At 34.7% G+C, this 16,511-nt stretch overlaps 1 protein-coding gene across 3 annotated transcripts in view; it reads right to left on the bottom strand.

The window, feature by feature from the left end:
* Positions 1-16,511, bottom strand: part of EcR (Ecdysone receptor) — a 187,973-nt gene that overhangs the window by 94,872 nt on the left and 76,590 nt on the right. For all 3 annotated transcript variants that reach the window (XM_053769155.2, XM_053769154.2, XM_053769156.2), the window contains one exon: positions 1,803-2,093. In XM_053769155.2, the coding sequence (XP_053625130.1) occupies positions 1,803-2,034 (232 nt within the window). In that variant the 5' untranslated portion in view covers positions 2,035-2,093. The remainder of the gene's footprint in view (positions 1-1,802; positions 2,094-16,511) is intronic.

The raw sequence follows: 16,511 nt of genomic DNA, 5'->3' as shown, positions 1-16,511 counted from the left end.
AATATCGGGCAAGAATTGCACTAACCGCAACCGCACTGCGCTTGACAGCATTGTTGTAACATATTTAGAGATTTTTCGCTACATATAATAAAACACTCACAACAATGTAGCTTTTACTGCTTCAGGCAAAATTATCAAGCTCTTTAGGTTTGCTTGAAAGCGAACTTAGTTTAACCTCAGGGCTAATTAGACTGAACTTACATAAAGATAAATCTCTATAACTGCAATTTGCAATCGACTTTGTTTTGTGTTCCGACGAGGTCAATGACCTTTTGAAGGTTGGCTATTCTCAGACGAGCCAATCATTCCACTCGTAATGTATGCAAATTAACTTTTACTTCCTAGACGTTAAACCTATGCCAATCGTGTTGTCTCTATCTAAATCACGCAACCAGGTCGATGACCCCATTATCACTTTGCACGATAACGTGGAACACGGAAAAAATCCATCCTGAGTACTGATAAAAACACGTCCAGTTTCAGATGGCCTTCGGTAGTCGACACGGTTTGATTATAAATGAGGTCACGAAGCGGTGAGTGAGTGAATAGCGCGGGTCTTTTTTATTTGGTTACATGTAAACAGCTCAAATTGCCACAGTAAACAGTGTTCTGTCCTTGGACGCGGATCGTTAGTGCTGGGAGGTCGCGGGAGGTTCCAGCGATTCATCTAGTTGTTTATTGCGATGGTAAAGTTTGTTTTATGTCCAACTGTATAAGTGTTTTTTAACAGATAAATGCCACGTTTAAGGTCTTGTTGGAAGTAAAAGCTCACCGCCATATGTCAGGCTGGTCATATGTCATATGTCAGGTGTAAACACGTGTAGCATGCTGGGCGCTTACAATTTTAAAAATACCAAATCATAATTGTCGACATATTACTTTTAGGTCTTTACGGAATACGATTTATTCATATTCATTAAATTTGTTCCACACTATTTATTTGTAAGTTCATACTTTTTGAACCATTTATAAAACGTTACAAAATTATTAACCTTAAATAATTTTAAATCTGTTCTAAATTTTCGAATAATATGAACACCGAGAATTTTCTCACATTCGTATTATTTTGACATATATTTATAATAGCTTGGTCATACAGTAGTCAGACACACAGTATTTTCTATGACTGGGGTCATAGAAAATACTGTGTGTACATAAAATACACATCATCAATAAATTCTGGAGTTGTTCTGTTCATGCCTCTATTACGATCCGTGCAAGACAACTGCTGCGTAACCCATCAATTTCAGACAGACCGCGTGCTCAAAAAGACAAAAGGCCACAGAAACCATACTTTAAAATTGTCTTATTGTCTCCGTAATGAACGCTTACAACAAGTCAACCAACAATAAAGCTAATACTAAGTCATTGTTCACAAGGCAGTAGTTTTATTACCGTTGAAGGCTGTAAAACTATTGTACTTGGTTGTATTTCTTTGTGTGGATCATGTAGGTTGTGCATTCATGTAGTACGACCTCCCTGCTGTTACGTAAGCGTTAACACGTACAAAGTACTGTTAGTGGGTCGGTTGGAAATTATGATTGAAGGGTGCTACTTGTCTTTGAGTTTTTAAGTACAGTAAGGGGCGGATAAATATGATACCTTCCTGTGGTAATAGGTAGGGGTTAAGGGGTTAAGGGGTTAAGTTAGCCCCAGACCGTACTTACATCTGTAATGTACCTAATATACTTGGGTGAAATGGTCCGAGTATGGGAGAACTGATCACCCGTATGGTGCTCGCACAGGCGTCCCCAAAATTAAAGTACAGTGCAAATTAGGAACTTAAATGGCAAAACACTTACCTATTTTCCCATTAGGACTATATGGCCCGTAGCTACTCGACGACAGCGGCGAGGAGTACCCATTGTTCGGCTGCGGCTGCGTGGCTGCCCCGGGCGACGGCGATCCTCCCCCCCCGCCCGCCATCCACTCGCGCACGTGGCCGTTGAGCTGGTGGCCGTTGTGGCTGACGCCGGGCTCGGCTTTGACCTGATTGGGCAGGCCACGGTAAGCCACCTCGTGTTTGAGGTCCATGCCGCTGCTACCGCATGCTGCAGTGCCGCCGCCGGCCCCGCCGCCCGCGCTCCACACTTCTGTTGGCAAAGAAAGATCAGCATGAGATTACTGTTTCCAGTGATATTATTATATAAGAAGATTTGAGAATTTAGAATGAGAAAATCGTAGGTACTTTAATTTAAACGAGTTTTTGGTTTTGACAAATAAAAGTCTTTTGTGTATCAGGATTGATGATGGCACAAGTGAAGTGTTCGTTTAACTAAGTTGTGATATATATATATATATATCCAGTAACAGGAAGGCTTTTCTTCTATTTATTTTTAGGAGGAAGAAACATAATAGGCGTATGCAGGAACATTTTATTATATTACGCACGTTTCGTTTGGATGACCGACCATGCATTATTATGATAAGATTATTATGATGATGGTGCACCCAAGAACGGCTCCAGACGTACGAACGTTTTTTGTCACATATTGAATGTAATACGATCTCTCCGCTAATATTAAAACTTGTATCAAATATGACATTTTTGTATAAAACTTATTATCAGTCACCCGAGTGCAATAAGTAATAATAATTTCCTCCAGATAATACTAGCATTTCGACCTGACTAGTATACTGATTATATAACTGTATATTTAATTATATTTGTCAAGCTAGGTCATTGGATAAACACTACCTACTGACAATATCCGCTGCGGTAATACGGGAACTATGCCAAATGCATTTCTGTGTGCATTATTAATCAACAAATCGATTTATTTATTTAGCAAGAAGTTGGACGACATATGCAGTTGCGCTGTGATCACCAGGCCAACGTGATCTAAAAATATAACAACTGAAAAATACACGTAGAACACGTCTCATTTTTCGTGCATTATATAATCTAAAATTATTGGGTTGGCGACATAATCAAATCGCAAACATAATAGAGAGGAAGGATGAAATATATTTACATTTTACATACACATAAAGAGGATGGTGAAAACTTGAAGTGCTAGTAAATATCTAGTTCAATTAAATAAATTCTAATAATGTTCAGTTTGCATCTTATTTAATGGTTAGAAAAAAAATATGTTTTTTACAAAAATATTACCTAAGTTGGCCATTTCAAATATCTTAATTATTTTCAATATTTGATCTTCTTTGATATTTTGATTAGTCTTGTTTCTCGAATTTTAAAATCGTTATTTGTTTGAAGTCATGGGTTATTAATTCAACTTACATAACGTTCCTATTGAAATGTCACATATCTCCAAATCCATGTAGGTACTCGTACGTTCAGGTCGTAAAGCTCCCATCTTCTGGATTAACTGAGATCGTATCCGCGATAGCTTGAACTCTGGGATTTTACCAATTGGCTCTGCATTGTTTGTTCGTCGTAAAATAAAATATATTGGAGTGCTACGCGTTCAGTAAATGTACGTGTACTTGATGTTGTGCCATTATTTTATTCATTGACGGTTTTGGGATTACGATTTTTAGAAACACGAAAATATGCAGGATTCCCGAAGTTTTCAATAAATTTATTGATTTATTTTAGATTAGATGTTGCCCAAGGCTTCACTCCCGTGGGAATTTTCAGATAAAATATAGCCAATACCAATCTCTTATATAATATACCTTTATAATGATAAAATAATTTTTGTAATCGGTTCGGTAGTTTCGGTGATTACCCGCCTCAAACATACAAACTCACAAACGCTTACCTCTATAATAATAGTATAGAAGTATAAATAATGGAACTATTGCATATTAAATACGCAGGTTTGAAGCTGTAGCGACTCCTATATTTATGATAACATTCATCAACTACATCTGCTTTTGATTAAACAAAACATTTAAGGAAACTTGTACATTAGCTAGCTATCGTTGCAACACTGGTTCCTAATATATCAGTTGCCTTTAGGCTATTTGGTAAAAATGTACACTAGCAAAAAAGATACTGTGGCGATCCTTAACGACGACGTCAACGATATATAAAATATAATCTCCTACACGCAAGAACATACACCTAAATCATATAACTACAATACAAGACGAAAAACATGAAAGGAGAATGAACAACAATTAATATTAAAGACAGTATTAATTGTTGTATTCATAATATCAGTTTCTCCTTTATCCTTATGTTCTTTTTACCTGAATTAATTTATTTTGAATGCAATGCAAAGAATGTTCCAGACGTTGAAAATGAAAGTGTTGTTTCTAGTTTTACTTTTAAACACGTTATATCAGAACTAGCACTGAATACATTTAGCTTAGTAATAACTTCATTAAAACATTTCTGAATTAATGTAGAAAACGTTAAGTTTTATCAAAAGTTTGATGTACTAGCTTGATATTTGTTCACACTGTGCTGGCTTCATGTATTTCACTACTAGATAAATTATTGTTCTCTAAGAAACTTTTATGTATAATTTATGGAAAGTAAATTAGTGATATTAGATACTTTTTTAGTTCATTATGTATTTACTTCCCAATGTAATTACTCAATATCAAGAATATTAATTGCATCTGTTAAGTAGTCTATATAACTCCAGCTCTCCAAATATCTCCATATCTAAAATCATCTCAACCACAACCGTTTTGATGTAAAATAAAGATAAACAAACAGACATAATATTACAATATTACTAGTGGCGAGTAAAACCATAATACACCTAAACCTTTTCCAGGAATCGTACTAGTTATTGGTGAAAACTGTTCAAAAATTTTACCGAGAAATTTTTGAGTTTATCGCGTTCATACTGACAGACAGACGCGATGACTTCTTTTTAAATAAGGATGATACAAATGGAAGTTATTAGTATTCGTTAAGCAATTTCAGAAAAACTGTTATACTTACCGCTACGTATTTTATATATGTTTGACTAAAAACAAGTATATGCATAGAAATAGATCATGTGTGCTTCGTTCGTGAGTTTTACGGGCTACACAATAAAGTTTGTTACTTTAAACATTTTACGACTTGACATAAAATATAAATATGTAAAACACGCGATCTCATTCTGCTACCGACGGGAATGGTTGATACGTGCAATTTTATTTTCAGCAATAAACTTTTGTGTAATTTTTTACACTGAAAGTTCGAAAAAAGTGAAATCGATTTTCAATTCAAAGCTGAAGACAGAGTTATGGCTTGTACTTATATAAAACAACAAAGTTGATTAGTACCCAACGGGTTTTTAATAAATATTTTTGGAAAAGCACTCAAGCAAATAGATTAGTGCTACCCGCACACTAGCGCCACCTTACTTTTTTGAAATTCTTTATTTTATTCTTAGCGAAAATAAAAAAAATATTTTAACAGATTATACCAAACTAGACAAAGAATGTTAGTAGTACGATAGTTTTCCATTGTATAATATAGTCATAGTTGACTAAATCGAAAACGTAGCCACTAAATTCCTTTTAGTCTACTGTGACCACATTGTATTATAGAAAACTATAATACTTTCTACTAAAATTATGTGTAGTGTGGCATTATCTGTTAAAATGTTTTTTAACTTTCGCTGGTGGTACGACTGATGCCCTATCATACCTACATTTTAATACATTTCAAGTCAAGTCAGTGACCCCAAGTCTCATCATGATATAAAAGACATAAGTCATCCACGTGGTTTTCTGGTGCGCATGGGCGCGTTGCTATATGCTCGTGCGCCGGCGGTTGCGCCACACTCGCGCAGAGAAAGCGCGTGACGTCATGACCTCGACACGCTCACCTACTTGCACGCCGATGCTTGCACCAACCCACTTCAGGTACCGGCTCGCCGTGCTTTCCCTGCACTCGTGCCAAACCTCACGGATTGCAATTACGCAGCCTTTCCAGCATGCCTTGGAAGCTGCTTTCGCTTTTCTCACAATTAACATCATTGCAACTGACTCTGGATTAGACTTCATCGATGAAATTTCTCACGATATCGCAAGTGCGACCAGAAACGACGCCAACAAAGACAAACATAAAACTGAATGGTATTGCAATGCTTTAAATTTGGTCGGAGTATAATTCTCAATATCAGTGGTAGAATCAAACTGAATGTCCCGTCCCGCCACATCGCGCCTCGTAACAACGATGTTCTCTCTTCATCGCACCACCGCCGCCCGACCAAACTGAGGATTCACTTTTACGATGCAACCAATAAACTTTTATTACTCATTACGATAACGTTAGAATAAAATACGCAAGGGTAATCGAAAGATGTAAGTGTTCGCTCGTTTTGTTGAAACTTTTGAATTTTGACAACGTTCTTCTTCGATATTCGTTTTCGGTCGTTACTGCAATAGCATTTGTCTGGATTTATCTTTGCCGTTAGAAAATTCAGTGAAATAAATCTGTTGCGGTTCGGTGGTTTTGGCGAATAAGCGTATAAGGTATCGTTGCGGTCAATAGATATTCGTTCTGTCCATATAACATCTGAAAGGGACGTGCTGGCGCCTTGAGAATGTTCCAGAATGCATAGAGCGTCGCCGATGCGGCACTGATGCCAGTTCGGCGCGCCATAACCGTCTCATGTGACTGATGCAGGTTTTGGAGTAATCTATATGCAGACCCTTGGCGCTATAAAAGTATAAAGAACTGTTGATATTGCGGAAGTAGAATTTACGAGTAGAATAACCTCAGCGTTTCAATATTTTATGAGGTCTTCGCCTCGTGGACTTCTTAGCTGGTGGTTAATCATGATTTAGCCGCCACATAGGGTCTTGGGACAGTGTCAGTTCGGCTACAAGGAGAATGATTACTTATATAATTCTACGTGCGTATTATAGTGTAGAGACAGTCACAGCATGCATACTATTCCAAAATTGTTCATCAAAGATATATTGTTGAATTTCATGGTTTAATAACTGATTGACAGTTGTGATGTTGTGACATCACTAACGAACCATCGGCCTTGTAATAAATGAATGTACAGCAAGTTTTAGACGGGTTCGATAACCGTGCCACACAAATCATTAGTTAAAAGATAATTAGAGGGTTTGATTCGTACGTCTGACGGGCTTCATGCATTATTGAGTGTAGAGTGTGAACCATAGCGTCTTCGTAATAGTAACGTGATTGCCAGCAAATTGTTGTAGTTCCCACGGGATGTCGACATTTGATATTCTGTGCGACGATGTGTAAAACATTCCAAGGTTATGTTAAGACTTTACTTGGCACAAACTAGGTGTTCTCTTAAATCAAGGGTAAAGTTTTATCTCTTTATTATCCAAAACCAATTGCTGAAAGGAAGCTCTTATCTTTCATAATTTTTATTTCACATTGTTCTATATAAAGGGTTAATGGTTTGGGTTTTTTTGGTTTGGGTATATAACCAATTGATACACAAAATAACACATTTGTATATTTACATATCCTTTAATATGTAGGGCTCATTCAATATTTCAGTTGCATCCACAATGTCGTCGAGGTAAAATAGCTTAAGTTACTGCTAACTTTATTGCAAATGCAACGAAATCAGCAGGGGATCGCAATTGTTCAGATATCAATAAGAATATTATTATAAATCAGTTGGCGACATTCGCAACTACCAATATGGCGGATGCTCCAGGGAGTGCTTCCATAATGCGATTTCTAGACTAGATCCGAATGTTAAATTCGCTGCTATTCCCAGCAGATGACAGCTCGTGTGTTTACTGCGTCTTACTGGAACGATAGGAAGGGGGAGATGAAAAGATTGGAGGATCCGTGGAGGAAATCACGTAGCTATTTTATCGTCGCAACGTCTTGATGTGCGCTGCAGGGTCCGATGTGAAAGGTTTCATGGTCAGACTGAACTAAGATAAGTAATCTTATTTGTATTACAAAAAGGCATCAAAATTCTGTCTTTTAGGTATACTTTTGAGAGTTTTGACAAGATTATTACTTAAAGTTCTATGATAGATGGAAGAAAAATAGTAGTGATTTATTATTTTTAAAATTGATGTTCGTAAATATATGTTTGATCTATAATGGATATAGTAAACTTTTTTACCTTTGGCATAGAAATGATTATAACAAAGATTCTATCAAAGCCATCTTATGAATAATTCTTAGTCCCTCAAAGAAGTATTGCAAATAGTATCAGACGTAACAATATACACAAATAGTATTAATTGCAAGCATTGTGACCCAAAGATGGTAGACGTGACTTTTTGCTGTTACGCCATACAAATTGCCCAACAATGTTCTGAAAAGAATCACAAGAACTAATATGGACACTATTTATTATAAGGAGACCTGTTTGATTATGGTTGACACTTTGTGTTGCGATAGCACGGCAGTGAAGTGAGCTGAAGATAATAATATGAATCAGAGTGATATGGTTTGATTTATTATATAGAGAGATTAATTTTTGATCATTAATTTTACTTTAACTACCTAGTCATGTGTCAGATGTCACCCGAGATTTTGTTAGCAGTGCCGCAAGTACCCAGTTATTAAAGGTGTTTTGTTTTAAATCACGAAGTAAAATTTTTTCTATGAATTGGTACGAACCAGATTTAGAACTCATTAAGTACCGCTTAAAAGCAAATACTAAATATTCTACATAATTAAACATATACTTAATAAATTTGGGAAAAAATTCGTTTGAATAAAGAAGATTTTCGAATTGTATTTTTGCTCAAGCGGGAAAACATACTCGTCTCTTCATAAAATCTGCAGTTCCCAGGACAACAGGAAAATAATATAGAAGTAAATGGCAACTGAGATTCGATATCAAGTATTACTTTATGTATAACCTATTCAATGTCGATTTTTCTCTTTTCATATCGGGAAATTTAAAATGCCAGGGTGGAAGGAAAAGTGTCATAACCATAAAGTTTTATTATTTTATTTACTACGTAGATTTTGAACATCATATTCAGCCATATTATATTGTTGCACTTCCGTCATTCTACTGTGAATCTGTAATCGAGTAGATACTATTGTTTAAAATATTGTTTTAGTTTATAACTCCTTGAACCATAAACACTCGTTAGTTTCAGACGTTATTGCTTTATAAGTTTTAAAAATGTGAGGAACTTGCGTTTTTAGGACATCATGTATATAAATGTCTTATGAATAAAATCTGTGCCAAAGGTTCAAATCATTAAGATTTTTGGTCAATTCAAACTCACTATAAACTTCGATTGGACTGGAGCGGCATTTACTCGTAACGTGCACTTAATTGGGACTTGTTGCCACTTTGAAGGATATAAATTTATTAGAAATGAAACCAAATCGAGCATACCTCGCATTTCCTTTCCGACCAATGAGATTTTCAGCCATTTGAGTCTTAAAAAGCGATTTGCGCATTGAATCCGGAAGGTTTGGAGAACCTTTAGACGACCCGCGCGTTGCGGTCACCTTGCTCTTCTGTTTGTGTAGCCAATACTTCAGAAAGTGTCATTGACTCTCAACTCTATACAGATAAGTAATATGAAATATTATTAAAAATAAAAATTTATTTATTTAACTTTACGCCATTTACGCCATTTACCATTTACAAAAACATGTAAATGGCGGACTCAAAGCCTGAGGCTTGTTCTACAAGTCATCCATTCGGTGATGCAGAGAAAAAATAATATTTTTGGTGGAGCGCAAAAAAAGCAATATAAAATAGAAAATAGAGAGAACCAGAGAAAACTAGATATATATTTTTGGTAGGATAACAAAGAATTGAATACAACGAATAAATTACTATCAGACGTTGCATATGGATAAATGGATAAATATAGAAACTGCAAATTATAACTCTGTTGCGATTTCAAAATTAGAATGGATCGATGGAATTAAATGAGAATAGTAGAATGCAATGTCTTTTTATTTAAAAAAAGTCAATTACAGTAAAAATTGAATTAGATATATTTACTTGAAACATAAACAATAGTTACCCTTTTTATGTATTGAGGACGAAAATATTCTGAATAATCTTTACAGGACAAAACTAAAAAACTAATAAATGATTCAGATGGTAAGTGACGTAAAATATTCCTGAATGATGTTTTAAATAACGTCGCGCAAAATAATGGATGGCATTGTGCCATACATTTCTGTAATAATTCAATGTCCTGTCAGCCTACAGTTACAGTTTCATATTGTACTCGTAATATGGGATCTCGTTTCGACAGCATAAAAATCAACAGTTAAGATATGGACGATCAACATGATATGATGATAATAATTTAGATCATTCTTGTATTATACGAGCATATTGATCATATTATAACTGGCAACATTATTAATTTAAAAATGAACACATTAACATTATTACCATTTGAAATAGGAATGTCTCGTAACAAAGTCCTTCAGTTTTACAGCAGTAGTCTACATAAATATTAAAATAGTCTCCTAGACTGATGTAATCCACACAAGGGCATCTTCTAACCTCGGTCCACCGTACTACACCCACGATACTATATCTTGGCCTAGGTTAGGTAAGTAAGTAAGTACGTCACGCGAACTGACAAAAGATAATATCAGAACTTGTGTACAGAACAGAGAATGTAGGTTCATTAACTTCGTGACTGTCTACTTGTTTTACATTTTGAGGAACACGAGTAAAGATTTATGTTTTTCTCACAATATATATCACATATGACTGACTAAAATAAATATACTGACGTTATTTCAAAAGAAATGGTAAGATTTGAATAAGAAAAATAATCTAATAAAACTTTAACACAATAAAGCATACGGTTTGCAAGCATTCAGCTCCAATCCTTGGGAATATGTTGGAAAATAAACACGAAAATAGTGAACAAAATATTATTCGGCTGTCCAAACGTAGCTAAAAAAACTCTCGATTATTCTATTTTAAATATTAAAAAAAACTAGATCAAAATCGGCAAGGACAGACGTACTTACAGATAAACTACGTTCCTTCTGCCGTCGGGGGTTAAAAAAGAAAAACCTACAAAAATAGAACCTCGCAACTGTTGAGTCGATTTCAACAAACGAAGTTCATAGAAAATAATGTCAGATCTTCAACAACACTTTAGTTTGAAATACGGTCTCCTTGCACAGCTGAACTGAAACTACTCTCGTAAAGACTGACTACAAATTTGTTCTTGCTCAAGTTGCACCATTCGCATAATAGTTTTATATTCCTATTTCATGTTCGACTCGATTCATAAATTCATGTGGTATTCAAATAATACGATATTTCAATTTCTACTGTTACCTTTATGGCTTGAACGAGCGCTTTTGTCTTTTAGTTTTTATTCAAATATGCAATACGTATGAAGATGTTATACTATGTATATATGTGAAAAAATATACTTATATACCTCTCTCATCCTCTCCGTTTAAATTCGGGACTGTGAGGCCCGCGAAATCCGGGATCAAATGTAAACAAAAAACATTACAATTTTGAAGGCTCGACAGCATTTTTATGATAGGCACTTGATGGCTTGAACTCTCTTTCGGAATTTATGGATGTATCTGTACTCTTTTATTACTAGTCAGAGAGTCCGAGATTTTTTTGTACTTGACTTTAATCCTTACTAGGTAGAACAAGAGCTGCGATACTTGAAGATTACGCTTAATATATTGCGCGGGCTTATTGACATAAAAGCTGCTGATTGCGATGTTATAGCTGCTGAATGTCTTTGATTTACTTTAAAATCAGCGCGGTAGGAAAGACAGCTGGCAATGCAAAATACGCCTTTTTATCTAGCGCTCAGGTTAAATTCAACGTCAAAGCTGACTGGAACAACTCACCCTAACAGTAAGTTAAATTGACTTGATATTTTTAACTAATTTCGTAAGACACAACTCTGTCCGTTAATTCTGCTGTCATAATGTTGACTTTAGGTGACTTGAATCAAATCTTACACCAGTGTTAGTTAATGCTAACACATTTTTTATTTATTTTATTAATTACACTTTTCACATTATGAAAGTCTGATGTTATGTAATACATACAGTGGTACATAAGTTAAAAAAGAAATTAATAACTTCAGTATAACTTATTAGTCATTATAATATTGGTGCAGGATCTTTTGTGCGTCTTTTATGGATGCCATAAATACGCGCCCACTAACTATAGACACTGGGATTTAGAAGTACTGGATGTAAATTTTATTGAATAGATTAAACTTGATCAGGAGTGGGTTACTCAAACATAATTGTTTTAATATAATTATGGTTCAATAATAATGGACCTAATCATTCGAAATTTTACACTGATTTTGAATTGGAATTACCAGCACGGGATATTGTGAGAATATAAAAGGTTATAATTTCTGTTTTCTCTACCATTTTAATTGCGTGATATAATGATCAATATATGAAAACCCGTATATCAAACGTTATGAACATTTCATATACGAAAAGTTATTTGTTACTTTATCGTCACTATTCGTGGATAAAAGCCTATGAAGCTATAAAGGAAAAGTCCAGATTTCTGAGCGTATTGTTATCGAGTGACGTTCTTAGAAGAAATGATACATTGCGGAAAAATATTATCTTCTTCCTTTGTGGTATCTTTAGATATTATATGCCTGTCTGTCAGTATGATCGTGATAAATTCAAAACTACCATTTACCATAAAAAAAAATTGTACCGTTTTCACCAATGGATACTGTGACTCAGGAGGAAGGTTTAAGTGTGTAGTTTATTATGGTTTTACCTAAGTGAAGTCGGGACGGGCTGGTAAATAAATATAAATTCACACAGTATTATCTCTTACGGGGCAGATAGAGCCAGGAGTGGTGAAGCCCGAAGGCCACATTTCGCTGTTTCGTGGGCTTATTGGCGGAATTGAGATCATATAGTGACAGGTTGCTAGCTCATCGCCCATGAGAAACATCTCGTCGTACCCTTGGTTGATGGAGAAAAGAAGTAGCTGACACTATTTTCATTTCGCTCCCAAACCAATAACAGAACACAAACATGGAAGACAAGCAAGCAACATAATAAATTTAATTACTTTGAATAAACAATTTAGAGTGGGTTGTTCCAGTCAATTATGACGTTTGCTTAAATGTACGCAGAATTCGCAAGGCTGGTGCAACTAACCCTTAAAGAATATGATCGTTATATATTTTTTTAATTTGGTACATTCTTACTTAGCATGTTTGGAAGTTTTAAAATCATCTAAGCTGTTTTGAGAGTACCCCATTTCGTGTCATATGTCATTTAATCTTGTATTATTGATCAGTGTCCTAATTCCATATAGAATATAGTCGAAGTAGACAAGTAGTATCAGACCTCGCCTCATTCACGCTCCAGCCTAAGGTCTGTCCTCGGACGTGCCTTGCGATCAGATATTGTTACACTGTACCTTCTAATAGATTATGATGGCATTAAATAGTATGAATGTAATTTGAGTACAATTTATGAACATGTCTGAAGTGGCAATTTGGAGCCAAGTGCATATGTGCATATTTTTGACTGTAAAAGTAACTTTTGAGTCTTTGAAAGTAACTTTTGAATCTTAAAACCTCTAGGCCTTATTTAATAAAATCCAGCCTTATTGCGGGTACAGTGTTATATTGTCTGCTAGTCTGCCAGTATCGATCCGGCGCCCTCGATTTGAGCCGACTGCGCCCACAAGGTCATAGAGGTAATTCCAACTGGAAAAGCCAATTTTAATGTCGTACTTATGTACTTCATCTCCCCTCGTAATAAGACGCTAACTTCTAACAACTCAAAGTTTTGTGTCTACTTTGCCCGTTCTTTGTTCTGTTTCAGCCTTGGATATACTTGGTAAATTACTTGTTTTCTCTCTTACCATTGATCGACTACTGTCATATTGTTAGTGACGGTGGAAGGAAGCTTGTATTTTTCGTCTTTGTCAGCTGATACAATTTCAATAAGTTATTTTACGTGCAACTTTCCAACACATACTCTTATAAAATTTTTAACTAAATTCGTTTTGTGTTTCGTAAATGAGTAGATACAATATTTATCAAAGTAGTAGTATAAAGTTTTACATTTTGGTACCTACCAGCATTCCAATTCACGCTAGGATACAAATCTCAACGAAATCCTGGTGCAAACTGTATTTTTTTCGAAGTATTAATTAATGTTATGTTTTTTACCCAATAAATATTTTTTCTTTATTTCATAATAAAATTAATGTACTTAGTCACTTCCAAGACTGGCAGATCTGTGGCGGACGCATTATGTACTCGTGGCAAGCTAGCCTACTGCAATTTCTGCGACGTTTATGTTATTATATTTAGAGTATAGTGTTGAACTGATTTCATACTAGACATATTCACGTGAATAATACGTAATTTTCGATCCATACTTATCAAAGTTAGCCATTAAACATAGAAAACTGAAGTAGTGAACTTTCTTGTGTGTGAAAAAGTTTGAAGAGTTTTAGACAACAAAAAAATAATTAAATTTGATTTGTTTACTTGTGACTGAATCACAGATGAGTGGATAGGAAATTGTTTTGTGTGGGATTATTTCCGTTCTCGATTCGGCCATGAATATGTGCACAGTTTCGATAAATATAATGAAATGCATTTATGTTGTCGGATGCATGTCATTGTATTGGATTTACCTAGATAGGTAATTTTTAAAATCAAAGCTACTTAGATGGTATACAGTACCCTGTGTTTCATCCAAGTGGAGGTGAAGCCCAAGTCTGAACTCTTATATAATACACACAATGAATATAACAGAAGTAATTTTTTTTAAATCACATAAGTCGCGTGACTTTATCGACTTTAAATTTAATTTAAATTTACAATATGTTGCAATTAAAACAGTAGAAAAAGTAGAAGATCAACTATATGAAATATTCCGAAGCGCTATATATGACATTTCTATGTGTACATACATCAAACTATGGTGGCATGTCTGTTGATGCCATAATATTTTTGTATAATGTTCCGATTTATGGGAATTATGACAATTTTTAGTTACTTCCTAAAAATAAGTTAATACTTATAAACAAATGAATATATAATATTATTGAAAAAAAGTTCAACGGAAATTCGAGATAAACTGCAAACAAGACTCGAAGTTGAAGAGTTTGCGAGTCTTCAAGATTTCGATTTCGTTCGTATTCAGAAGTGGGATCCAATTTCCTCGGCAAACTTGTTGTACTTGCACGATTACAGTGTCGTGTTTTGTTAAAAATACTTACTGACTATAAATACATTTGGGAAGCAATATTTAGAAACCTACGCAATGATGCTTGCGAAGTGCAAATTTTCTGTTAAATGCGAGTAAATATAGATGTGATAATGTATCAGTTCATCCTTTTCTAATATAATTAAATGATTGTATTCTTTCTATCTTATTTACTGTGTTATGTACACATTACAAACTGGTGACAGACCTTATTCCAGTCAAAAGGCATCTGACAGGACTTTTATAACCTTTGTCTTTGCCACCTATCTACATGTCAAATCATATTTTTCTAAAGGTTAGACATTTAGAAATAGTTCAGGACCTCTAGTGTAATTATTATTCCCTATTAGTTATCCCCCACATTGCAAACTTTACACACGTTACAAAAGTAACTATAAATTAACTTTATTTTAGTTGTCTTAAATAACGAGTATTATTACTCGAACGTATAAATTTGCAATGCCGCCATATAAAATATATGCAATTATTGTAATAACAGAGAAGTTCATGCGAAAAAATTGTAGTTTACATTCCGTTTGAGTTGCATCGATGCTAAAGTCTATAATCATTTACATACATTTCACAAAAGAAGCTCTATGCAAGTTGCACAACGGAGTACTCTCTCACGGTCGTGTATCGAATGCACAAAGCCAATTTTCCACAAGAGTAAAAACAACACAAATTCAATTAAGGAAATGGTCTGTTTTGCAAAACGCGAGGGAGAATTTATACGTTGAATGCAAATAATGGTAGCAAACAATCTCTTTAGAAGACGTCTCTTGTAAAGAACTAAATAAATTGTTATTTAGACACTATGGACAGAATGAGTAACATATACAAAACAGAGAATCGATATAATTACAGAAGTAATCGATATAATAAGAAGTTAAACATGAAATGAGTTCAACGAAATGCATTTATATACATTAATTTGATAATTTACTATAACTTATAAATAAGGTAATAAATTGAAGTAATTCTTGATAAACGTTATTTTAGTATGACTCAATTAGGAAATCATTTCGATTGACGACGGAGAATTGGCGAGGCTACTCAATCTGTGGCATTAATTTTATTCAGAGTGTGCGTGCATGTTATGGTTTGAATGACATTTTACAATATGTACTACCTACATACATAAAAAATAACGGTCATAGGTATGTCAGTTACGACTTCTATCATTAAAAAGACTTCACATTCTTTAAATCGATTACAGCTTGTAAACTATATATTTTTAACAAAAGTTACAATGCCTTTCAATTGTTAAAAAATATGAGTTAATATAAAAGTTGTAATTCCATCTCATAAAACAAAAGTCCTTCAACGACTTACGATTCTCCCTAGCAAGGGCTCTTTCGCCCTCAGCAGAACAGACTATTTACGCGCGGCCCGACCTACCCGTGACCTTTGACCCGAGAGCCTGTCTCTGTGACCT

This window comes from Plodia interpunctella, chromosome 3 (assembly GCF_027563975.2).
Source record: "Plodia interpunctella isolate USDA-ARS_2022_Savannah chromosome 3, ilPloInte3.2, whole genome shotgun sequence".
Lineage (NCBI taxonomy): Eukaryota > Metazoa > Arthropoda > Insecta > Lepidoptera > Pyralidae > Plodia > Plodia interpunctella.
Note: the sequence above shows the minus strand (reverse complement) of the source record. Positions and strands in the feature narration are given on the sequence as shown.